The 27,313-nt window shown below is 43.3% G+C and overlaps 1 protein-coding gene across 13 annotated transcripts in view; it reads right to left on the reverse strand.

The window, feature by feature from the left end:
* The window catches only part of LOC147883049 (uncharacterized), a 262,662-nt gene that overhangs the window by 184,834 nt on the left and 50,515 nt on the right, over nucleotides 1–27,313 (reverse strand). For all 13 annotated transcript variants that reach the window (XR_015543772.1, XR_015543771.1, XR_015543775.1 and 10 more), the window contains 2 exons: nucleotides 21,222–21,568; nucleotides 20,566–20,845 (listed from right to left, as the gene is read on the reverse strand). Coding sequence is in view for 8 of the 13 variants with exons in the window: in XM_087399419.1 (XP_087255545.1) it covers nucleotides 20,566–20,845; nucleotides 21,222–21,568 (627 nt within the window). In the remaining 5 variants the exon portion in view is untranslated. The remainder of the gene's footprint in view (nucleotides 1–20,565; nucleotides 20,846–21,221; nucleotides 21,569–27,313) is intronic.

The following is a 27,313-nucleotide window of genomic DNA, read 5'->3' on the forward strand; positions in this document are numbered from 1 at the left end:
GCATGTGGCTATAAATCAAGCTAAAATTCAATCACATCCAAAGGGATTGTCATTCTCAATTTCTCTGTTTAAAAAAAAAGGACTGTCATCCTCAAATGGCATGAGAATGACGCATGCTCTCAAGGTAACATCCTGACTGATGATGATGCATCGAGGCTACCAAGCCCAAGCTCGAAAGCAATTTGATCAATTCTTCCTAGGAGTGGGAATACACAATCTCAAACCCTTACTCTCACTACTGTATCCACCAAAAATGCATATCAGCTTTGACCTTTGCATTTCTCAAACCAAGCCATATTGCCACTGACTCAAAAACTTCGAAATAACTGTACCCAAAAAATGCCAGGAAGGGTCATATTCACCATTGACATTGTAGAGAACAGCTATTGATGATGTATATGGTTGTATTTACAGCCTCTCCAAAAAGCTTTTGACAACCTCTTGTGCTTGAGCATATGTCACCATGTCCTATTCTTCCTGTCAGCAACACCAATTTGCTATGGAATGTAAGGCACTGTCATTTGATGCATGACTTCATGCTCTTTCATATATTTCATAAAAGCATCTAACATCTACTCTCCCCTGTCACTTCTGAGTGTTTTAATCTTACAAGGAGTCTGTTTTTAGTTGAGGTTGTAAACTCAAGGAACAAGTGGAACATTTCTCATTTTTCTTTCATTAGAAAGACCCATATGAAAATGGGAAAAATCGTCTATGAAAAAGACTAAATATTTAGCACCACCAAGGGTAAGAGTATTCAGGGGTCCACAAACATTCCTCTATGCAAGCTGCAATCTTTCTAAGGCTCCATATTGGACCGTCTTTTGGAGAAGGCATAGAACACACCCTTATTTCAGTTGGGCTGTCTCTTTCTTGGTGATCCCTTGACCATATCATAATTCAGCATGCCGAATTGCACTGGTGGGGTCTATAAGACCTAGACATCCGAGACCCTATCCTATACCATCTGGAACTGTAATGGTACCTTATGGTCAGAACCAGAGAACTTCTCAAAATCCTATACAAATCACGACATAGTCTTTTACACAAAGACACATCAGAGTCCAGAGCGCCCACTACCAGTAGTCAGCGGGTATACATGGGAGTCTGCCTACAGAGATGAGACGAGGGATACAGGAGGGGTTCGAGGATCAGGAGGAGTCGCAGTCCTTTACAGATCCATCCAAGAACACACCCTTATTTCAGTCGGGCTGTCTCTTTCTTGGTGATCCCTTGACCATATCATAATTCAGCATGCCGAATTGCATTGGTAGATGGAATTGAGACAGTCAAAGCATGTGGTAAAATAGGCTTTGTATCAAGCTTATAAAGTCCCTTATCATATAAGCTTGGGTGGAACCAAAATCAGATATACCTAGATGAATCCAGGAACATTCCCAAACTCATCCTCTAAAAACACAACATAGTGCAGTTTCAATCTCAAGATAGTCACTCACAAGATTAAAAACCATAAACTCCATCACGCATAGCAGGGACTAGCTACTATGACATCCCCACTGACGTCATCAGCACCCAAGTGGGTGTAGACCATAGTACAAAAATATGCTCTCACACATACAAATCCACACACCCACACATACTTGAGCATCCATTTATACAAAGTCTTCGTACTGAGTTTCTGTTGGCACTTCGAAGGTGCAGGGAAAACTCAGCCATGACGAGTTTTTTAAAGATCATGAACATATCAAACATCACATATATATTGATCTTTTACATTTGCAAATGAATGAGAACCAAAATCAGAGTTTTTTAAAGATCGTGAACGAACATATCAAACATCACATATATATTGATCTTTTACATTTGCAAATGAATGAGAACACCTCCTATGTCTTGAGAAGCATCATTGCAGCAAGATGCCTTCCATTAAAATAGACAAAATTGATTCTCTCCAACTAATCCTTCACTGGCATTATCTGCCTAGAAGCACCACTATCCAAGTGCTTTGCATCGTACCTTGACAAAAAAGGAGACATTGCAATCATACTCAGGTCGTGCTGTCCTATCGGATGTAGGAGCATGAACTTGACATTTTCAGACATTTTCAGCATGTTCATGGTTTGCCCCACTATAGACAACAACATCAAAAGTAGCAGTAGGCATCCACTACCAAGACAATCTTTATCATCCAGCACAAAAATGAGCTTGTGCTTGAGAACTTGTGTCCTGAGCTATAGTTGTGGCTTACTCCTACTATTCTCGTCTTCTCATTTGTAATTTTTTTACAGCTTTCTGCAAATGAAGTCGCCAAACTATGTGCAGTCATTGTATCTAAATTTCTTGAACTTAGATTTACTCCTATCTTATCCTTTTCAGCTTTTTCAAACGCATCACTCCCACTTCTCTTTTTGTTATTGTCTTTCTCAATTTTCCTTTATCTCGGACTGCAAAAACTTGCCTCCCTTATGATAAAAGTTGGACTCTCTCCTCCTCCTCTCCTACAAACCAATTCAGCGAGCTCATCAAGATTCAAAAGTGCATAGAGACCCCATTAGGAAAATACGAAGAACTATTAAAACACTCAATACAAGAGGCCAAGTTTAGAATGACAGATACCCACCTCTTACCATCAATGCTCTCATCAATGTTCATAAACCAATGCCTGAAACTTTTCAATTCAATATATATGCTCCGTGATGGACTCACTATCTTGCATCTTACCTTTTGCCAAAGAGGAGCTTTGTGGGCCCAAAGCTGATGTAATCTCTTTCTCCACCACTTAGCTGGGCAATGCATTCACCAAATAGAATTGCCTTTCTCTGAAACCCGGCAAAAGGATTTTATACAATGCAGGCACCGTAATCTGAGATAGCCTCAAAGGGCGAGAAGAGGACCTTGGGGAAGTCAAAGTCCAATCCTCTAACCTCTCTTGAAGTTTCGAAGGAGGAATCGGAACAAAAGGCGAAAGTATATAAGCAATTTGTTGCCACAAAGCACGATAATGAGAGCCCAAGCTATACCGTGTAGCTGCCAGAGAAAAAGGTAGCACAAAGCTATCATCATGAATAACATCAGCAACAGAAGTGATGCCCTTAAAAGAAACAAAGTAGGAACAGAAGCCAGTGGAGACTGAAAAACTGTAGACCAGTGAATGCTTTCAGCTCGCAAACAATTACCCAGCAAAGACTGTCGACCATGTCATTCGAGATGAGAGAGGACGTGCTTCCATGTGTGACCAGAGATCTAATCATAAGAGCCCAAGGCTGATCACCTTGCAGAAACTGCAGCAATATTTTCCCCCTGTGAGCAAGGATATGCACCTGGATATTCGTGATGTTCAAACCACCATGCATCTTAGGAGAACAAAGTTGATGCACTGAAAGCAGCCTCAGACTTTTTTTGCCATGTTTGGAACGCCAGAAGATTTCCATAATGGCAGACATGAAAGAAGCAAGATCTGCCTTGGTGAACAAGGTCAAAGGCAAATAAAATTGAATATAAGCCACAAGGATGGACTGCACTACTATCCGAAGCCGAACGTGCAAAGGCCAAGTTGCCAATTTCCAATACTCTAGCTTTTTCCAAAGCTTGACCATCACCCAATCAGTTTGTTGACGACGAGTGAGACCCCACCCCAAAGGGTAACTAAGATGACGAACAATCTGAGTGGGTGGAATGATTTCCCTGGGGCACAAAAGACTATGCCAGTCTTTAGAATGCAATGGGAGCAGCTTAGACTTTTGAAAATTTACATGAAGACCAGCTGCAAAACCATAAACAGAGAGAGCCTGCACTAACGTAGAAAGATCATTCTGCGTATTCTTCGGGATAAAGAAAGAATCATCAGCATAGGCTTGAGTAACCATGCTACGATTTGCATCCAATTCCAAACCATGAAGGGAGCCTGTACTATGTAGCCACGAGATGATCAATATATTGCAGCATAGGATGGGTAGCAATGGCATACAATAAAGCACTAAGGGGATATCCCTGACAGACCGAACAACGAAGAGTCCACTCACCACAGAGATCTCCATAAAGACAAGCAACATTGTTGTCCCTGTAAAGCCATTAAATAACGTGCTGCATTTTTGTTCCAAACCCCAAAGCTCGCATTGTTTGCGAGATGAATTCCCATTGCACTGTATCAAAGGTTTTTGCAATATCCACCTGTAAGAGCAGAACATCCTGTTGCGTGTATTTGGCATATTCAATCCCAATATGAGCATTGGCAATATTATCTGTGATATGCCTACGGGGAACGAAGCCATATTGCGAAGGATGCAGGCCATCATGCAAACACATACAGAGTCACGCAGTGTATATGTGTGAAAATATTAACATTCACATCATATGTTGGCTTGCAAGGACACTCTCTTGCTTCTTCTTGGAGCAACGTCAATTATGGGCTATTATGCTTCCTCGTCTAGTTGGCTATCTTTGCACATATGCCTTTGGTCATTGGATTCCCACGGTTGCCAATGCTATTTTCGGGCACATGCATGGTTGTGTTCCTAGCTGCTTCTTTTCCTCTCACTTGATACATAATTAGCAGCATCTTTAGCTCTCATTTGCATCGGTTAAGTCGCCCTCCAGATCCATTTGCAGAGCATTAATTGGAGCTGGGTGTTTGATCCCCCTTTGGCCCTGAAAGGCATATTTCCTGTATTGTTGTGGGTGTTTCTACAGTGCAACATGTGGTAGATGATCGGGGCTGCACTTCTCTTTTCCATAGGCCAGGAGATAGTACTATTTGGGTTTGCATCACAAATCTATACTCTCATTACTATGCTGCAGAATTTTCAGCATGTCCCTTGGTTGTTTACCACTCTTCCTTTGTTGGCTTGGCAGTTTGATCAAGCCGCTCCAGGTTGCACCCCTTTCTCATTTACAGATCTCTTTGCTAAGAAAGCTTACTATCCATCAGCATGGGAATCTTCTTTGGCATCTTTACAAGCCTCTACTCGGTGGAAGGCTTGTCTTTGACACATCTAGAGTAGCGAGCTTCCTCTCAAACAGCGAGATCTCTTGTGACGTTGTTTGGTAGGGACCCTACCGGTGAGATCTTTATTGGCTGCCTGACATATCGCTTCCTCGGTCTGCCCTACTTGTTCACATCCGAGGGAGACTATGCGACATCTCTTTTGGACCTGTCCTACTACTCGAGACTTTCTTTCAAGGCCGAGGACAGATCTTCACGCTCATTTTCCTAGGATACTTTTGGCAGACAATTCTGGTTGTTTAGTCAATATGCCTCTTGACCAAACTTTGCTTATTTCTTTTCCTGGTGTTGCTTTTGGGCTCTTTTGTCATTATATCATGCCTGTAACATTTGACTGCGATCATTGCGTCGTCGTTGTTTTTTGTTTCTTTCGTTCATCCTTGCATCAATCTCTCCAAGCTGCGCATTCTACTGGAGACCTTCCTTTGGCCCAACTGAAGTGTTCTATCAATGTTTCTAGTTTATGAAATAGGACAGATATGAGTAGCCATTGTTCCACTTTGACGCAGCTATGGATGTATACTCTTCTTAATGAAATGGCTTTTTACCTCCCAAAAAATGTGTGTGTCTGTGTGTAGTTAAATTTGTCCGTACAGCCAGGAAAAATCCGTACAGTTTTGTCCGTACAGTCGGGGAAGTCCTTACAGTTTTGCTATCAAGAAAAGAAGAATAATAATAAATAAATAAATATAATCTAATATAATAAAAAATCAAACTGTCAAAAATCCGTACAATTTTGTCCGTATAGCTAGGAAAATTCCGTACAGTTTTGTATCTGTTGTGCTTTCCTCCTTGTAAAGCGTTGTTGTTTCCAAGCCTTTTCCTTAACTCGAATGGCGGATTATTCCTATGAGAAAACCTTTCACAAAGACAGCTCGGTTTCCAACAACAAACAAAAACAAGTGATGGATTCAGATGATTTCCTTCATGACTCTGATGAGGCTCAGCTTGTTTATGAGGTTATGCATGAAGGGTTTGAAGACACCCGCAAAGGTTGGAAAGATCCACTTCCCACCACTGGCATTATGGTGGAAGTGGATGATATATTTGATCCAGTTAAGGAGTATGCAAAGCATGCCATTATAATTTTCTTCCCAGGACAGATGCCTACTGCAGCAAATGTTGGGAATTGGTTGACTCAAAACCCTGGATGGTTCTTATGTCAAAAAAGTTCATTATGCAGCGAGGGGCTTTTTTGAGATCATCATGGCTGATGAGGAGCACTGTCAAGTTTTGCTGGAGCACTAATCCTATATGCAAGCCACAAGGGAGACTGTAGCACATGCCAAATTTACTTGTCAGAGTTTGACTGAACTTGCTCATCTTCGCCCTTTGTCTTCAGAGGAAAGCATGCTCTTATGTCAAGCTCAATTCTCTCTTCAATCCAATGATCGCAGAAAGCTTGCTAAATGGAAAACTCGATCCAGACAACGGGCATTTTTGGATAAAGGCTGCTCTTCCAAGCAATTTTTTAAGAGTTTACACTACAAAAGACAGGCTGCCAATGTCTGTCGGATCCAAAAGCCTGATGGCTCTTGGTCAATATCTCGTTCAGAGCTTGTTGATTTATGTGTGCAGCACTTCTCCACTCATTTTGGGCATCTGGATACTCTTTGTCCTCGGGTCGTGTCTGTACCTCAGCTTCTTTTGCAGCATATTCATCCAATTCTGTCTAATGCTTAGGCTTTGGAACTTGAACATTCCTTCACTGAAAGAAAATTGTTTGATGCACTGAGATCCTGTGGCAGATGGAAATCTCCAGGATGGGATGGTCTCACTGTTGAATTTTTTCTTGCATTCTGGGACCTTCTTAAATTCACCTTGCTGTAAATGGTAAATACAGCATGGCAAAATCAGCAGATGCCTGTGTCATGGAAAAACAGTCTTCTCAAGCTGATTCCAAAAAAGCAGCTATGTGATTCACTTGGTGATTGGAGGCCAATCACGCACATGCCAGTCATTTACAAGACCATTGCCCAAATGGTGGTTGATCGGATTAAAGGTTATTTGCATGATGGGTTGCATCCCTCCCAATATGGCTTTGCTTCACGTCGCCATATCACAGATAACATTGCCAATGCTTATATTGGGATTGAATATGCCAAATACACGCAGCAAGACGTTCTACTCTTGCAGGTAGATATTGCATAAGCCTTTGATCACTCGGATTTCTTTTTTGGCTGCACTGATGGCACTTTGCCTGGCTGCCCTTTTGTCTCCCGCTTGCTTCTTGACTAGAAGCATGTTCTTTCTCATCTGGAATGGAATGGACGGCAATCTTTGCTTGGAAATTCTTTGAGAGCTGAAAGCATTCACTGGTCGAAAGTCTTTCAGCCTCCCTTGGCCTTAGAGGAACCTCGACGTTCCTACTTTGTCTCGTTTAAAGGCATCACCTCGGTTGCTGATGTTATAGATGATGCTGGTACTGTGCTCCCCTTTTCTCTAGCAACCACTACATATGGATTGGGCTCTCATTATCGTCCTTTGTGGCGACAAATTACTTCTATGCTTTCGCCTTTTATTCCGATTCCTCCTTTGGAACTCTAGGACCTGTTGCAAGATTGGACTTTGACTTCTCCAGGGTCCTCTTCTCGTCCTTTGAGGCTATCTCAGATTACTGTACCTGCATTGTATAAAATTCTTTTGCCTCAACCTTGGGTTTTAGAGAGAGGTGATTCTGTTTGGCGAATGCATCGCCCAGCCAAGTGGTGGAGGAAAAGATTACAGCAACTTTAGTCCTATAAAGTACCGCTTGGGCAACAGGTTTTCTTTTGGCGAGTTCTTTTGGGAGTGTTTCCATATGGACAGCTATTAGCTCATCGACACATTGCTCCTGCACTTTGCCACAGATGTTCTGCTTCTTCGGAGACTGTGCCTCACTTGTTTTGGCATTATCCGTGCTCTCGTGAGTTTTTTGATCTGCTTCAACAGCGCCTGCAGGCGAGATTCCCATCTGTTCCATTTGGGAATACAATTCGGTCAGTGTCCATCATAAATATAAATACATGTTGCACCATTGGCGTATAATATATAATAATGTTCTAATTCTACTAATCACGCATTAGTGATTTCTCTCGTCATGATGCAGAGTCCACAATATCGTATGTATGTATGTGTGTACATGTGTGTATATGTATATATATACCTTTGTAAGACTAGAATAAGTCCAATCATACATATACATGTGTGTATATGTATTTATTTATTTATTTATTTACCTACTTATGTGTGTGTGAGGAGAGGAGCAATGGAGGAGACCTACCTGCAGCCAGCACCCTGCACGCCCTTCGTTTAAGGCTTCCTGCACCCTTTATTGATTCCCGCGCCAGCACACGTGCTCCCACGCTGCAGCTTCTCCTCTCTCCCGCCGTTTGACATCCTCCAGGTTTTGCTGTAGCCCCATTTCTGCTCCGTACAGATCCGTACGGTTCCGTACATACTACAGCCTGTACGGATTCCATACATTTGGTACGGCAGTTCTTGGCCCATCTGTGTGCATTTCTTTCTGCCCACTGCAGTTCCGTCATGACGCTCTCTCTCCTTTTGCTTGTCTTTTCTGCGTTTTCTCCCCTTTCTCTATTTCCTTCAATCCCTTATGAGCCTTTCAGCTTCTCCTTGTACCTTCTTCTCCGGTTGTATCTATTTCATGTTTCATCTTCTTTTCTATCCATCCCTTTTCCTTTTGCCCTTTGAGCCAGTATCTTCTCCTCTCTTTTTCTTTCTACCTATCACTTACCTATCCAAATCTGTCTCTCTTTTCCTATCTCTCCTTTTTCGCTTTACAGGTCCTCAATGGCTACTACAAAGACCTCTTCCATCACGTACTTGGAATGGCTCATCATCAAGTGGGAACACACCTCAAGAAAATTCCAGGATTGGTATTACTTGGGCTGCAGTGACAGCCAGTCGTACTCTCTTTCCTGCAAAGGAAGTGGCTGCCCTTTTATCTTCTCCACAAACATTAGTTTCATCTCAGGGTCGGGGGTCAAATCCTGAGGTTGAAATGCAAACTTGATATTTTGGGTTCTTCAATGTAAATATTTTGTAAATATGCTGTCATACATAAAGTGTCTTACTCTCAACGTACAGGGTCTATGTGACCCCAAGAAATGGAAGCTGGTTTGGGGTTATCTGCATCATTTGCAGCCTGACATAGTTGCATTGCAACAACATAATCAGCATCTTTATGCTGGTCGTCATGGGCATTTCTCTGATTATGATATTTTCTATGCTAGAGAACACACTTTTTCAGGGGTGGTTTTCCTGGTAAAACATGAGTTATAGCCTGTGGTTGCACTAAATGATAGTCAAGGAAGATGGCTGATCATCAATGTCTTACATAGGGGGAAGTTTTTGAATTTGCTTCAGTTTATGTGCCACAATCTTCTCGTAGCAGAGGTTTAATCTGGGCTGATATGCAAAGTTATCCTTGGAAACAACATGCCTTCATTTGTGGAGATTTTCCTCAACCAGGTGATAACACATCAGGTCATACTCACATGTTGGCTTCTAAGATTCAGCATTGGTCTACTCCCCTTGTTGATTTGTGGAAAGAATCACAACTTATGCAGCCTGGTTACACCTTTCAACACAATGCTCAATCTGCTTATCGGGCTCGCTAGGATAGATGGTATAGAGTTGATCCTCAGCATTATGACTGTCTTACTATCAATTTATGGGTGGATTACACGTTCACACATTCTGATCATGCCCGTTTGTGGTTGAGGATTGGTCTCCATGAGATACCTGATGACAGGCTAGTCCACAGAAGATTGCTCATTGTCAACAATAGTTATTTGCAGCATGAAGCATACAAGGCTCTGGTTAAAGATGCGGTTCAGCCACTATCTCAACAGGCTGCCATTGGCCTTGATTTTGTTTTGGGAAGCTTTTGTTACACGCATGCAAGCGCTTAGTCATTCGTAGTTATGGCAAAAGCTATATGAATACTTTGAGGGACAATGTTGCTCAAGCAAAATCTCAGTGGCAGTCTTTGACAGAGTTGAGTCACCTCAAGAATCTTTCCAATCAAGAAAATCAGATTTTATGTCAGGCAAAATATTATTTGCAATGCAATGACAATAGGAAAATAGCCAAATGGGAGACACGTGCTCGACAGAGAGCCTTTTTGGATAAAGGCTGCTCATCTAAAGCATTTTTTAAAGGGTTGCATTACCGAAGGTCCTCTCAAAATATTTGCAGTGCTTTGTTATCAGATGGTGTTTGGACTTCTTCTAGGGCACAGCTTGCTGCAGCTTGTGTTCAACATTTTTCTTCTCAGTTTGGGAAAGCAGATTTGCCTTCGCAAGAGGTCATCATGGCCAGGGGAAAATTATTACAGCATGTCACCCCAATTGTCTCAACGGCATAGGCCTTAGATTTGGAAACTCCTTTCACTGAACGGGAGGTAAGTGATGCTATTAAATCATGTGGTAGATGGAAATCTCTTGGTTGGGATGGTCTCACAGTAGAATTTTTCTTGGCTTTTTTGGATTTGTTGAAATTGCCATTGCTGCAAATGATTAATATTACTTGGCACAATCAATATCTACCAAATTCTTGGAAGAAAGGGTTGGTCAAACTTCTGCCCAAGAAGCCCATTTGTGAGTCCTTAGCTGATTGGAGGCCCATTACTTTGATGCCAGTGATTTACAAGATCATCACCAAAATGGTGGTTGATCAGATTAAGGAATACTTACATGATGGTCTGCATCCACCTCAGTATGGCTTTATTCCAAGCCGGCATATTATTGATAATATTGCCAATGCTTATGTTGGGATTGAGCTAGTGTCACAAGAAACGTTTCTAGAAACGCCTAGAAACGGGTTTAAAATTTGTATTTTTTATATAATTATCTCTAGATTCTCTATCTCTGTGTGAAAAGAGCTCTCAGATACACACATACACACTGAGCACTCTCAAAAGAGTCAAAAACGGTAACAGTCTAGCACTAGGGCGTTCCCCCCGTTTCGGTGAAACATTTCACCTAGAAGCATTTCTACACGTTTCGCCTGGGCGAAACGCGTTTTCTGGTTACACTGGATTGAGTGTTGAGACAATGCAGGCTTTGGGATTTGGTAAAAAATTGCAGCATGTCATCTTTTGGCTTTATCAGGATAGCAAAGCTGCATTATCAGAGCCCTAGACACTTCGATGTTCAGTTTGCCAAGGTTTCCCTCTCAGTGCTATCTTATATGCTCCTTGGTTGCTCAGGCTTATGCAGATGATTCATTCTTCATGCCAAAAAACACTCCAAGGGATCTTTCTTCGGTAATGCAGGCTCTCTCCTTGTATGGACTGGCCACTGGCCTTCACATTAATTTTCAGAAATCCCGTTTGTTGCCTTTGCACTCTAAAGATTGGCAAAGACTACTCTGGCCACGGGAAATTGTTCCATCAACTCAATTGATTCGTCATCGTGGATATCCTCTAGGTTGGAGCTTTACTCGCCGACAATAGATTGATTGGGTTCTTGCTAAATTGAAGAAAAAATTGAAATATTGGAATTGGCTACTTGGCCTTTGCATGTCCGTCTTCGCATTGTTCAGTCTATCTTGGTGGCTTATATTCAATTTTATCTGCCATTGATCTTTTTCACTAAGAAGGAGTTGTCTTCCTTCATGTCCACCGTTATGGAAATTTTTTGGTGGTCAAAGCATGGTAAGAAAAGTTTGCAGATACTTCTAGTACGGAGATTGTATTTACCCAAACTACATGGAGGGCTGAATATTCTTAATATACATGTACACATCTTAGCTCACAAAGGCAAAATGATGCTTCAGCTTCTTCAAGATGATCAGCCTTGGGCTGCTATGATGTGCTCCTTGTTCACCTCATCAATCCTGCATTTGGTTTTTGGCAACCCACGCAATGGGATTTTCTGATAGGCATTGAAGGTAAAATCAAAGGTTGTCTTATGGTCTCTCAGATGTTTTTAGATTGGAAGCATATTCTTTCACATTTGGCATGGCATGGCATGGAAGAGACTCTTTACAGGGTAACTCTTTGCGAGCTGAGAGTATTCATTAGTCATGGTTTTTCAGCCCCTTTGGCTTTGCAAGAGCCCCGTCGTTCTTATTTTCTTAATATAAAAGGGATTTCCAATGTTGCAGATGTTATTAAAAAACCTTGGGTGTCAGACAGGGCCAATCAGATTTGGGCATTGCATCATCCACTCAAATGGTGGAGAAAGAGATTGAAACAGATTTGGCACTCTAAGGTCCCATTATGCCAACAAGTCATTTTATGGTGTGTCTTGTTGGGGGTTGTTCCATGTGGACAGCTTTTATCATGCAGACGTATTGCTCCATCCATCTGTCATCGGTGTTTAGCTCCCAGGGAATCTGTGTCTCATATCTTTTGGCATTGCCTTGAGACTCAAAATTTCTTGGGCCTCCTTCGGCACAAAATTGAGATTTTCTCACGCAATTTTTAGCAAGCTTTTTTGGTTGTTTGGGATTTATCCTAAACGATCGGATTTTGATTTGTTTTTTACCTAGGTTCGCTATTGGGCACTTTGGACTCTCTGGAAAGCTAGAAATCATAGTCTTTGGTGATCCAGTCTTTTCTCCTTGGGTTTTTTTCCGTCATTTCTTGCAGCAATCGCTCTTCGATTGTTTGCAAACTCATTGCATAGACCAAGATGTATATTTGTCCCATTTGGACATTTTCGCTTAATGTATTATTTCAGCTTGCCAGTTTTTTTCTAGATAGCTGTCTTGTAATATAAAGCATTGAGAGTTTTCACTATAAAAAAAAGCGTGCGCAACTGATGTATCTTACAGCTCCTCGTTTTGAGGTGGCTATTCTTGTAATATAGACAATCTTGGCTTTCACTTTAAAAAAAAAGTGTGTGTGTGTGTGTGTCGCTTTTGTGCAGGGTTTTGCTCACGGACTGCATCTATACGCTGGTTCTGAGGGCTCTCTCTTCCCCTTTCTCTCCTATTTGGTTTCTGGGGCCTATGTACTCTTTCCATCGCCAAAATCTCCCTTCTTTTTCTGAAATATAGTTCATCTTGGAACTTTTACTGGTTTTTTATCTTTTTCTTCTACAGAACTTGTATTTTCTTCTCTCTAAATCCCTAAATCTCTCTTTCCCCTTCTTCTCCTTGCAAATACACTATTTTCTTCTTCTTTATGGGCTGTTTTTTCAAACTGCTTTTTCTCTATTATCACTTTACAAGTACCCCCCTTTTTGGGTTCCATCTTCTTCAGAAGACATGGCTGAATACTCTTATGAAAAAACTTTTCAAAAGGATCGATCGGTTCAATGCAAAAGCCAAAAGCAGGCTGAGGGTCAACATGACCCAATGCATGATTCTGTTGAAGCACAACTGGTTTATGATGTCATGCATGAAGGATTTGCAGACACAAGGAAAGAGTGGAAAGACTCTGTTCCATCGGTTGGTCTCATGGTTGAAGTGGATGAATTTGTGGATCCAGTTAGAGAATATGCCAAAAATGCAGTTATTTTATTTTCCCAGGTTGGACGCCACCTGCTACAGAGGTAGGCAACTGGTTGACCCGCACACTGGCTGGCTCGTTTGTTTGGAAGGTACACTATGCAGCCAAAGGTTTTTTTGAGGTCATTATGGTAGATGAGATTCACAGGCAAATGCTTTTGGAACGTTCGCTACTCTTTTTTGGGCAGCAAATGGTGCACGTTTTGCCATGGTCTCCCACAAGGGATTTTCAGGCTTTGATCCGACATAGATGTCCAGTCTGGGTTGAAGTTGTAGACTTCCCGCAATGCATGGCTTCACTCTTGCCTAAAATTGCAGCAACTTTAGGCAAAGTGGTTTGCCCATAGCGGCCTAACGGCAACTCTAATCGATTTTGCATTCTCTAGGATACTGATAATCCCACACCAGAGTCTTATTTAGTCACTGTGAACAATGTTGACATGGAAAGTGCATTTTATAAATTGAAATGGGGATTATTTGCAGAGGCTTGCTTTAAATGTAAAAAATTTGGGCACATGGCTTTGCAGTGTTCAATGAGTCAGCATAAAATGCCTCCTGCCACTTTGCCTGTTTAGATGCCCAACAAGGATGCTCCTACCTCTATTGGGAATAAAAATAAAGGTAATAGATAATTTTTTGTGAATCAGGATAAAGGCAAAGCTCCAATGGTTTCAAATGGGACTGCTTCTTCCCCTTCGCTTCCTGATATTCAACCCTCAGCAAAAGGACCAAAAACTCCAATTGATGGATGGCAAAGTCCAAGAAAAGTTATTTCTGTTCGACGACCTCCACCCCCTCGCACTTGGAATGGTGCATCTTCTAGTGGAAACTCTCCAGAGGTCAATTCAGGAATTGGGATCACATGGGCTGCAATGACAGCTAGCAGAACCCTCTTCCCTGAAGAAGACGTTGCTGTTTTGCTGTCTACTCCTCAGGGGGATGTTTCTTCTCAGGGAAGAGGCCCTGACCCTGAGGTAGAAATGCAAGGTTGACATCCTGAACGTTGCTGCTGTACATAGCTGTTATTCTCCTATAAATATCTGTAAATATGACTGCTCATATCAAATGCTTTACACTTAATGTTCAGGGGATGTGTGACAGTAGGAAATGGAAATCTGTGTGGCTGTATATCCATAGATTTCAGCCTGATATAGTGGCATTACAAGAACACAATCAACGTGTCTATGCAGGAAAGACAGGTCATTACTGTGGCTATGATATCTTCTATGCTCGGGAGCACTCTTTCTCAGGTGTAGTCTTTCTGATTAAGCATGAGCTTCAGCCAGTTATTGCTTTAAATGACAATCAAAGCAGATGGATTATTCTTCAATGCATCATTCAAGGCGAGGTGTTTGAGTTTGCTTCTGTCTATGCACCTCAATCTTCTCGAGATAGAAGTGCAATTTGGGATGCCATGCAATGATATCCATGGAGATATCATGCCTTTATATGTGGGATTTCAATAATGCTCTGCAACAGGGTGACAATACATCATGAAATACTCATATGTTAACCCCTAAAAGGCATGCATGGTCTCAATTACTGATGCATCTTGATTTGGTTGATCTTTGGAAGGAATTGCAGCCTTTGTCACCTGGATACACTTTCCAACATAATGTCCTTTCTTCTTATCAGGCACGTCTGGATCGTTGGTATAGTGTAGCTCCGCAACAAAATGATGATTTTACATGCAAAATGTGGATTGACTATGCCTTTGTGCATTCAGATCATGCACCGTTATGGTTGAGGTTATCCTTTTATGATATGCCAGATGATAGACTACCTCAAAGGCGACATTTGATTGTCAACAATAGCTATTTGTAGCATGTTGTTTTCAAGGCAATGGTTACTGAAGCATATCAATCTCTGTCTTCTCAGAGCCACTTTGATATAGATAATGCATGGGATTCTTTTGTTTCCAAAATGCAAGTTGTAATTAGAGACTATGGCAAGTCTTACATGAAGACTCTGAGGGAAACTGTTGCTCAGGCCAAATTGACTTGTCAATACCTCACTGAACTCGGTCATCTTCGTCCCTTGTCCTTGCAAGCAAACAACACTATGCTAAGCTAAACATTGTCTTCAAATCAATGATCACAGGAAACTGGCTAAATGGGAGACTAGAGCAAGACAAAGAGCTTTTACACATAAAGATTGCTCTTCCAAACAATTTTTTAAAAGCTTGCATCAGAAGAGATTAAAAACAAACATTTGCAAGGTGCTTCTACCTGATGGTTCATGGACTACATCACAGTCACAGCTTGCTTTCGTTTGTGTACATCATTTTTCTCAGCAGTTTGGTTCTGCAGATCCTCCCTCGCAACAGGTTTTGTCTACAAGAAATTTACTTTTGTAGCATGTTTCTCCTATTATTTCCACTACTTAAGCTTTGGAATTGGAGGAATCTTTTATTGAGAGGGAATTGTCTGTCGTTTGCTTCTTGATTGGAAGCATATTTTATCCCACTTGGAATAGCATGGCAAGGATTCTTTGTCGGGAAAATCCTTGAGGACTGAGAATATTTATTATTCCAAAGTATTCCACCCTCCTTTGGCTATACAAGAACCCAGGCGTTCTTATTTTATATCTTTCAAAGGCATTTCTTCTGTGGCGGATGTACTTCAGGATGATGGCACTCTTTTATCTTTTTCTACGGCTGCTAGCAAATATGGTTTGGGAGCTCATTATCGTCCTTTATGGCATAAAATTTTCGAAATGCTCCAACCTTTTTTACCGGTACCTCGTTTGGAACTTCAGGATAGGCTTGAAGATTCGACTCTGCATTCTTCTTCCTCTTCAACCCGTCCTTTGAAGCTCTCACATATCACAGTGCCTTCTCTGTATAAAGTGTTGTTACTTCCGCCTTGGATTTCTGACAGAGTAAATTCTGTTTGGCATATGGATCGCCTACTAAAGTGGTGGAGAAAGCGGTTGCGTCTCCTTTGGCATTATAAAGTCCCTCTTTGGCAACAGTTTTTCCTTTGGCGAGTCCTACTTGGCATTTTTTCATCTGGGCAGTTACTCATGCATAGACATATTGCTCCAACTGTTTGCCACAGATGTCTACATTCTGTTGAATCTGTGCTTCACATCTTTTGGCATTGTCCACACACTTGTGATTTCCTCGCTCTCATTTGACAGGGGCTTCGAGCGAGATTTCCTACTGTTACTTTTGGCAGGTTCTTCCGGTTATTTGGTTTTCATCCAGCTAGATAGGGTTTTGATTTATTTTTTGTTTGGGTGCGCTACTGGGCACTGTGGACTCTATGAATGGACATAATGATGGGATATCTCAAGGTGTATGCCCCAGGCACACCTTGGTTTCTATCTGTGTGTGCTAGAGGCACAGTTAGGTGCCCATAAGCACTGTTAGGTGGTGGTAGAAGCCACATAAGATGATTGAGAGAATCTAGGAGCAGATTGAGGAGATGATTGTGGAGCTCAGAGGTCATCAGTGATGTCAGTGATCATGTAAGAGGTGCCTACTTAAGGACCTCACCTTTCTTCATTCCAAAAGCAAGAATTCTCAGTTTGTGTTCACTCCATGCTTTCCTTTCAGTTCACCAACATGGTATCAGAGCACTTTGATCCTCCTTGAGCCCACTTGTACCACATCATCTTCTTCTTCTTCATCTTCACCATTTCTTCCACCTGCAAGCAATTGGAAAAAGGTCGTCGCTGCTAGTCGCCATTCCACGAAAATCGTCGAAATTGTCTTCTGCGTTTTCTCTGTGTCTGCTCCACCTTTCTCTAATTCCTTTCACGGGAAGCTTCTCCATACCTTGGGCTATCTTGTGTTGAAATCTGAGCAGCAGTGGTTGCTTATTCAAGGAGAACAGAGCCAAAAACCAGTCGATTTTGATGACGCTCCAGCCAGCAATATCGCGCGCCATTTCGCCCAACCTCTGTGCTGGATCTTCTTTGGTATATGAGCTTTCTTTTGCTTCAGAAAGCCTTGTTTTCTTTGCTTTGAAGAGTGAGATACAAGCCCTTCAAGTTCAGGCCTCTGTTTTGGACAGTTTTGACAAGGTTATGAGTTTGATGCTACATTAGATGCTACTTTAGCATTTCTAAGGTTTTAAAATATTGAAAAGCATCAGTACAACTGTGGCTACAACTTTCTTTTAAGTTGCTATACCTAGATTTGCTTGGAATACTTTCATTTAGTCACCTCTATGAAGCATGCAAGTGAAAGCATCATTGATTTGTAGTATGGATTTTGGTTGCAAGCCTTTGCTACTCTAAATGCTTGTATTTTGAAGCTCTTCAACTCTTTCTAGCCTTGTAAGAGAGTAGACACTGCCCATTCTCGGTTAGACCCTCTCATGGCTACCATCTTGAATATGGATAAGTTCAATGGTAAGAGCTTTCACACATGGCAAATGAAGGTTAAGTTTGCATTGATGAGGGAAAACCTCTGGGGGCTTGTCAAACCGGCTTCAACTTCTTCTTCAACAGCCTCCAATGCTGGAGAATCCTCAGCTCTGACACGCCCGGCAAGAGATCCTGCTAGAGAGGAGAAAGCCTATGGCATCATTGCTCTTGCCCTAGGAGATGACTATATTCATCACATCTCTGATTTGGAGTCTCCTTCAGAAGCTTGGCAGAAGCTTGACATTATTTTTGGTGCTAGCTCTCACATCTCAAAATTATCACTTAAGATTGCTTTCTTTGAATTGAAGATGGTTAGTGGCACTCCTTTGGCTACCCATGTCAATTACATGCGGAGTCTCATGACTCAACTTGCTTCTATCAACTCTCCAATCACTACAGATGATGCAATGGCAGTGTTGCTCAAGAGTATGCCTGAAGATTATAATCATGTTGTTACCACTTTGAAAAATCTTCCTAATCCTAATCTTGAAGGTCTTATCTCTGCTCTTCAAGAAGAAGAAAGGCACATGGAACTCCGGAGAGGCAATGACACAACCTATGCCATAAAAATTCAGAAGGGCAAGTTTTCACCTTGCAAACATTGTGGGAAGACTAATCACCTCTCAAAAGACTGCTTCAAGATCAATCCATGCAAACACTGTGGCAAAAACAATCACCATGAAAAGTTTTGTAGAGCCAAAAAGGAAGCAACTACAAAGTCAGAAACTGCCAATCTACTTTCAGTTGATGTGCCTCCACAAGATGAGGCATCCTATGAAGATTATGATTTTTGAATCATCTCCATATATGCTCCAGATCTCTCTTTTATGTTGAGTCAAGGTACTCAGCCTGGATAGTCCTCCAAAATGAATGAAATAAACTATTGTGTTTTGTAAACACCTCTAGTCACCATATGATGTAGGCCATGTGTATGTGTTTTGCTCCATGGTACCTCCTGCGGACATTGTGTGCATGTACATGCAGGGGAGATAACCATTGGAAGGTCTTTTGTATCCCTTTTGTTTACTTCACACCCTTGGGAACCCCTTGCTAGCATGAGAACCTCGCCATAGATTTATCCTTGACCACCATGAGATGGCATGAGAAACTATGAGACTAGACGTATCCTTGACATAGCCTTAGGCATTCCCTTGAGGGCGGGTATGATGGAATATCTCAAGGTGTATGCCCCAGGCACACCTTGGTTTCTATCTGTGTGTGCTAGAGGCACAGTTAGGTGCCCATAAGCACTGTTAGGTGGTGGTAGAAGCCACATAGGATGATTGAGAGAATCTAGGAGCAGATTGAGGAGATGATTGTGGAGCTCAGAGGTCATCAGTGATGTTAGTGATCATGTAAGAGGTGCCCACTTAAGGACCTCACCTTTCTTCATTCCAAAAGCAAGAATTCTCAGTTTGTGTTCACTCCATGCTTTCCTTTCAGTTCATCAACACATAAATCATAGAGTCTTTGGTGATCCTACTTTTCCATCTTTTGTTTTTTTCAAATGATCTCTGCAGCAATCGTTTTATGATTGCTTTTAGACTCATTTGATTGATCATGATGTATATATAGCTGATACTAAGATTTTCAGTTGAGTAGTAGTTACTCCGCTTTTGAAGTAACTATGAATGTAATTATTTTACAGCAATAAAATATTTCTTCTCACCAAAAAAAAAGTGTGTGTCTATATGTTTATTTATATATTTATACATACATATGTATGTATGTATGTATGCATGCATGTGTGCATGCACACCCACCCACACACACACAAAAACAAATACATGGAGTTCATTAAATAGAATCACTTGAATTGTTAATGGCATATAAAGAAGCTGAACCATCAGCGAAGAACCTGACATTTACATTATGATGGGCGATCACATGGATCTATTTTAGACCAACAAGAATAACAAACATTGACATCTGCTTGGTTCTCTTAAGGAAATTTACTATCATTGTCCATGGATGGGTTGTTACATTCTTAAAATCTTTTACAATAGATTTATGTATTTATTCTTATAGCATGAAATAATGCCCTTCTAATAGTTGCAAGGCCATTAGAAATGCATCATCAGCACGCTTTGCTGCCAGTGACGCAACCAAACAAAAACAGCCTTGGCTGACTTTCCTTTCTGTCCCTTGTTTTTTAAATAATGCATCTCCCCTTTCCCCAGAAAAGATTATTTCCCTTTAAAAAAAATGTAACTATGCAATCGTGTATGGGATTTGGATCAACGATTTCTTGTTCCATCAAACATGCTTACAGACCTACACATGCCACAATGGATAATTGGTGGGAGATCTAGCAAGAATTTCAGCATGGCATATTTGGAGATCTAGATGCAAAGGCTTTGGATGGTTTCCAGATCCACCCGTCGCACATTGGCTAGTATATGGACAGATACCCTACATACTTTGATGGCCCCTTGGGTGAGCATGCAGGATCTTCCCGAGCAGCTTCTACCAAAGGGAAAGTTTTCGCCAGGGAGTCAGAAGCCAGAGGACAGATTTTTTCAGGGAGTGGAGTGGATCCCCATTTTTCTCAGAGACCACTACAAGGTTGAGGTGACACTCGTTATTTTCTAGCTCGATTTGATGAGCACCCTTTAGCCCACTTTGGGTGTTTTCTTCTTGTGTTTTGCATGATGTATTTCAGCCTTGAGCTTTCGCTTTGGGGTTTTTTTCATCCTTACTACAAGTCTTTTCATTGAAAAAGAAATCAGACAAATAAAAAAGATCAAGTTTCATACCAACCTCACCTTCAGGTAGACTATCAACTTTAAATGATACATTATCATGGCCCTCTCTAACACACATGAAGTCCTCTGGTAGAAGCACGTGCAGCCTCTGTGTTGCAGCAGCCCGTAACAAATGTAAGGCATCTGGCACTGAAGCCTTCTCAATATAATCTGAAGGGCAATGACACCCTCGTGCACTAAGAAAAGTATACACCATTGATCCTGTGATTATGAGAGTACTGCATTTATTCAGCAGATTATGTAGCACACCAATACTGTGTGAGAGCTTTGATCCACCAATCTGCAAAAGAAGAAAACACAAAAGTCACATTATAGTTGGTCTTTTTGCTCGACCTGTGCCTATATGATGAAGCTTTTATATGCATTCGTGAAAAAGAGGGCAATCCAGTTTCCCTGGTTTCTCAATATGCAGGGGATTTAAAAATAGATATAAAAAATGACAATGTGCAGTTACGAAAACAGCCTTCCCTCAGCTCATAAAGAACTTCCTATACATGGAAAAGATGCCTTTTTTTATCATGCAGTCATGTCGACCAACAGTATATTATGATTCTGCAACAGCACCCAAAAGAAGTTCGAACATTTGCCCTCATATATATAACAAGTACTATGATAATAACAGCTGCAAGTTGCAGCATTAAGGAGACAGGACATACAATTGCAACAAACGGAAGCTTCGGTGTATTCATAGCCATATTCAGGAAGTACAGCTCTCTCTCAAGTTCGAAACCTGCAAGTCTGGCACTTGCAAAACTAGTTGCACCAACAGTGGATGCAAGAACCCTATGGGACACTGTAAAGGCATCATTTACTAAAATGTCGATACTTTCTGTCAAAACCCTTGAAAACTGTTTATCATTCGCTGCTTCCTCTTTGTGTAGCTGCAAATTCCCTAGCAGTAAAGCATCACCATTTCTAAGGTCTCTTATTTGCTTCCTGACAGTGTCACCAATGACTGCATTTGCTACAAAAAAATTTGTGTTCACATGGCGTGATAGACAATCTGATGGAAAAAAAACAGGTCAGACATTAGAACCCTGTGAGTAAACTAAAATTTGGCAATTATATCAGCATAAGCTAATGTTGACTAAGATTTATTTAAAAATGTAAAGAAACGTAAAATAAAGTGATACCTGACAACGTAATATGACAGATTCATGATACATCCATGCCTACATATGTTAAATAGACATGCAAACATATATGCATATACTTGTGCAAATACAAATAATAGATACATGTATGCATTTTGTGTCTGTGTGTGAGAGTGTGTATTTGAATACAACATACATATGTCCACACATACATATGTCCACATGAACATACATCATACGTCCACACATATGAGCAGACGTACATATATACATGATCTCTCCACATGGAAAGACTGCCTCCTTTTCAGTTTAGCCTTGAGGCCCCCTCTATTCTGATCATTTATCACGAGGCTAACCAATTTAGTTGGGACGATCTTGTACAGTTATACACATACAAGACCTGGTACAGCCATACACATACAAGACCTGGTAAGAGACGTTTTCTGACAATTCTTTTTCCAAATATGGATTCGGTCCCCTCTCCAATCTCTTGAATCATTGGAATCAAAGACGTTTTACGACCTTCGTTCACAAGGCTGTCGACAAAGAGACCAGCTAGTCAGGACACAGAGACGAGATCAGAAGGCTCAGCAAGATTCCACTCAGAGGATGATACCCAATTTTTTCAAGTCGGATAGCACGGACCAGCAGTCCCTAGGAAGCCGCTGCAGCTGAGATCCAAAGCGCGAGAGATGACAAAGCCGCCAGCATGTTAAGGCTTGGGGATCTCCCTCCATTTTTGCCAAATCATGGACACAATCGAAGGCATGACAGTAGCACTTGTCCAACAGAGAGCTACCACCAAAGACCACAGCGGACCACATAGCCTGACTGACGCCAGAGCTCTATCACAGGTTTCATTCCTTCATAGCACCGATCCTCCCCAAAGTCCCTATCTATCGAGACTCTCCTCTATGCATTCTCAGATCTTGGTTCCTCAAACAGCATATAGGGGACCGTCATAGTGATACCACATTGCAGATCTATCTTTCTCCCCATGGGTTCAATTATTTAGTATTCATATTTGTCTTAGATGCATATACCCTCTAAGTGGCTCCTCCCATTCAGCTCTCATCGTATCTCGTAGACCCTTCGGTCTCTCAAAGACTTTAATAAACTCTCTCTCTCTCTCTCTCTCTCTCTCTCTCTTCCTTTGCCCCTTCCTTTGCCCCTCTCTCAGTCCCTATCCCGCCCCTACCCTCGCCTCTACTCTCTCTCTCTCTCTCTCTCTCTCTTCCTTTGCCCCTTCCTGAGCCCCTTCCTTTGCCCCTCTCTCAGTCCCTATCCCGCCCCTACCCTCGCCTCTACTCTCAGCCCCTACCCCTGCCCCTACCCCGCCTCTACTCCGCCCTGTACATCCCCCTCACTCTCTCTCTCTCACCCGCTCAGCCTCAGCCCGCCACTCACCCGCTCCCCTCTCTCCCTCACCCGCTCAGCCTCAGCCCCTTTCCCTCCGCCTCAGCCTCTCTCGCAGCAACAGCTCCCTCCTGCTCAGTCGCAACAGCTCCTCCTGTCGGGCAGCCAACCCTCCCTGCGCAAGCTGCTCCTCTCTCGCCTCCTGCCTCGCAACAGCTCCCTCGCCACAGTCTCTCCTGCTCAGCCCCGCAACCTCCCTGTGCAAGCCAGCAGCTCAGCTCCCTGCGGAAGCCTCTGTTGGAAGGGAAGGGGGTTTAAGGAAAGTCTTAAACTTCTCTTCCCCCCCCCGTGCGAATAGACTTACAGCAAGTGTCCTTAAAGTGCAGGAAAAACAGAAAAGGGGCAGTTTTTGAGGCAGTTTTGACAGTTTTGAAAGCAGAGAATTTAGCAGCTCCACCATGGCCCTTAGAGGCAGTTTTGAGCAGAGAATTCAGCACTTCCAGGAGTAAGGAGATGCCACAAACAAGGAGCTCCACCATGGCCCTCCAAGGAGCAAAAGTAGAGAAAGATAAAAGCATAGGCAGCAGTACAAGAGCCGAAGAGGCAAGTTCTTCTTTACCCTTAACATCTCCTTCCCCACCACCTCCAACGACCTCCCTTGCCTCCACCCCAACCCTTTCCTACCCATCTACTTTACTCAATCCTCCTGTGGCTCCGACCCCATCTCCTTTACTTCCATCTCCCCCATCACTTCCGGTTACCTCCCTTGCCTCAATCCCAACCCTTTCCTACCCACCTCCTCTACTCAATCCTCCTCCTCTCCCTCCTTCGGTCTCACCTCCTCCTCTTGCTCCCGTTCATTCCTCCCTAGCCCTTTCCCTTGCTTATTCCTCCCCTCTCCTAGTCCCTACCCATCCTCTTCCTTCCTCTTCCTCCCCTCCCCTAGTCCCTATCCATCCTCTTCCTTCCTCTTCCTCCCCTTCCCTATTCCCTACCCAGCCTCCTCCCTCCTCTTCTTCCCCTCCCCTAGTCCCTACCCAGCTTCTTCCCACCTCTCCCCACCGACCCTCCCTTTCAGCCCCTTCCTCCCCTAGTGCAGGCTCTTCTTCGGTCCCTGACTCCCTACTTCCTTCTACCGGATCTCTCTCTTCAGGACCTCCATTTTCTGCACCCCTCCTTTACTCACCTTCTTACCCTCTTACCCCCTCATCCTTGTACCCCCTCTCCCCTTCACCCTCCACAGCGGAAGCAGTCCTGGCAGATAATCTGCGATTGAGAGATTTAGTTATGCAGTGCATGGAGACTTGCAGACTTCAGGGCGCTGCGATTCAGTCTCTCACAACACAGATACACACACTGACTGATCAGCTATCGACAGTTGAGAGTCATAGATCTGATCAGGACTCCCATATTCGCCAGCTTCATACCGGAGATATTGATCGGGATATCCAGTTACGGACACATGCTGAGCGCATAGTGCAGCTGGAGACACGCATTCAGGAGCATGTTGTGGCATGCGATGATCGCCTCCAGCAGCTGCATGTAGCTCCTCCAGCTAGTGCAGCAGTTGAGGAGAGGTTGGCCACACTGCAGACAGAGGTACAGAAGACCTCAGAGTGGGTGGACGTTGTGCGTAGAGCCCCACAGGCCCAGCAGACCACAGTCTCTGAGACTATTGCCGAGAGTCAGCGGCGAGCTCAGAAGGCCCTCAACATCCGCATCCGCGGAGTTGAGCGATCAGATACGAGATCAGCCATGGATCAGGCGACAGATTTCATATCTGGGACACTCGGAGTTCAGGATCATGGCATAGTAGCTGCATATCGAGTGGGCCGGGATCCAGCACGGCACCAGCCACTTATCATCAGATTCAGAGATGCTGAGGCCCGTCTCGCAGCATTACGAAGGAGATCCAGATTGAGGGACCATCCACAGATTCACATGGATGAGGACCTTACAGCTCTTCAGTGGGAGGAGCATAGACGTCTCATTGCACAGAGGGATGTTGCCCGTCGTGAGGGCAAGTGGGCCGTGATCAGAGAGGGCAGACTTTTGATAGGAGCTATGCGATCTAGACCGGCTGGAGCCCACAGTTGACGACACGAGGCCTATGGGACACGTAGTATGCCAGATAGCTTGAGTTTCGCAGTTTGGAACTGTAATGGTTCCCTCACAGCTCAGCCTGGCAACTTACGAGAGGCCTTTTTTGATCAGGACATCGTCTTCTTTACAGAGACCCATGAGAGCCCAGAGAGAGGCTTGCCGCAGGTGACAGGGTATGCCTGGGAGTCTGTCTTTCGACAGCAGACTAGACGATCAGGAGGAGTCAGAGGATCTGGCGGTGTGGCAGTTCTTTATAGAGAGCATCTCAGATCGATACTCACAGTCATGAGCAGAGACCATCGGGCCAGATATCTTTGGGTACGGATCAGGAGACCCCCCCTGAGAGACTTGTTTATTGCAGTATGCTACTTTCCCCCGAGACAGTCTCGTTATGCCTCAGATGGACCAGGACAGTCACCTTTTGAGGATTTGTCAGCCGATGTATTGGAGTACTCACGCCGCGGAGAGGTCATCCTTTTAGGAGACTTCAACGCGAGGACATCAGACAGACAGGCAGAGATTTTGGACTTTGCTGAGGATCCAGTCTTAGTTCCAGCTGCCCCAGATGAGAGTTTTCCACGCTTATCTTCAGATAGAGGGGTAGAGGTGACAGATCAGGGACATCGCCTATTGGAGCTTCTCTCATCGCACGGCATGGTCATTTATAATGGACTTCGACAGTGGCCGCATTCATCCACAGCCACATGTTTTCCCTTCGCGGGTGGTGGCACGAGCGTCATTGATTACGTCTTGGGTCCCCCGACTTTAATCCCTTTTGTACATAACCTCACAGTCGACCCTTTTATGCCTTCAGCCGATCATGCACGTCTGCACTTTATTCTTACCCAGATTCCTCATGCCCCCCCTTCTAGACATCATGAGCGTCAGCCATACTATGAGGTTCATTTTGACCACCAGTTTGATGATATTTATAGCCAGCACCTGAGTGGTCTTCTCCGTCCGCACCTTCTCGATGCCCTACCCTCCACACAGGATCGGTGGGACCTTGTACATACCTCCATCATCTCAGCAGCCCACAAGTCCTTCCCCGTCACTTGCCACACATCCAGTCCTCCACCAGTCGGTCTTGTGCCTTGTAATGGATGGTATGATGAGGAGTGTAAAGAACTCCGCAGGAAGCTTCGCCTTGAGACACAAGAGAAGTCTCCCCTCCTCATTGAGACCAAGAAGAGTTACAAGCGTTTGGTGCGACGCAAAAAGTGCCAATTTCTAGCCCGAAATGAGGAGGAGCTGAGAAGTTTACTTTTCAGCTGTGATTCCAAGGAATTCTGGAAGAAATTCCTTCGCTTGAAATCTCAAACTCCTCTTACAGACCCGCAGGTTTGGCTTGCCTATACTTCCACTTTATATGATATTCCAGACCAGCCACAGATCGACTTATCCCATGTGCCTAGACCCACCTCCTCTGCCTTATTCTCATCCAATAGTGTCCGAGCAGCAGCTCATCGTTTGAAGACTGGGAGAGCTAAGGACCATGATGGATTGCAAGCGGAGTATGTAATCCATGGGATTGATGCCTTAGCTACAGTCCTCTCCCGTCTTTTTAACGAGTCCATTTGTACAGGTCTTCCACCTAGTTGGCTAGAAAATACCATAGTACCCATACACAAGTCGGGGGATCCTTTGGAGGCGTCGAACTACAGGACCATTATGATTGGCCATGTCATGGCCAAGATTTATGCGACCATTCTAGAAGGACATATAAATGACCATGCCGAGGCGACAGGCATGAGAGCTAGAGGGCAGGCAGGATTTCGTGCAGAGCACTCGACTCTAGATCATATCCTCACACTCAGGGCTTTGATTGAGGAGGCGAAGTCACGTAAGCAACGGCTCTATTGTTGCTTCGTGGACTTCAGAAAGGCATTTGACACTGTGCCGCGTTTCAGACTCTTCCAGCGACTTCGTGACTTGGGATTCAATGGGGAGATTCAATGGGCGATCATGGCCTTGTATGAGAGAGTCACAGGTAGAGTCAGGACACGGGCGGGGCTGTCGGCGGAAGTACGCAGTACGATAGGGGTGAAGCAGGGGTGTCCTTTGTCTCCGACACTCTTTGGTCTCTATATCGATGAGTTAGAGATGTACATACAGACGATGGGTGGTACAGGTTCTTTACTGGCAGGATCCACGATACCGATTCTCCTCTATGCAGATGACGTGGTTCTTATTTC

This window comes from Dipteris shenzhenensis, chromosome 28 (assembly GCF_047967505.1).
Source record: "Dipteris shenzhenensis isolate YYH24624 ecotype China chromosome 28, Dip_SZ_1.0, whole genome shotgun sequence".
Lineage (NCBI taxonomy): Eukaryota > Viridiplantae > Streptophyta > Polypodiopsida > Gleicheniales > Dipteridaceae > Dipteris > Dipteris shenzhenensis.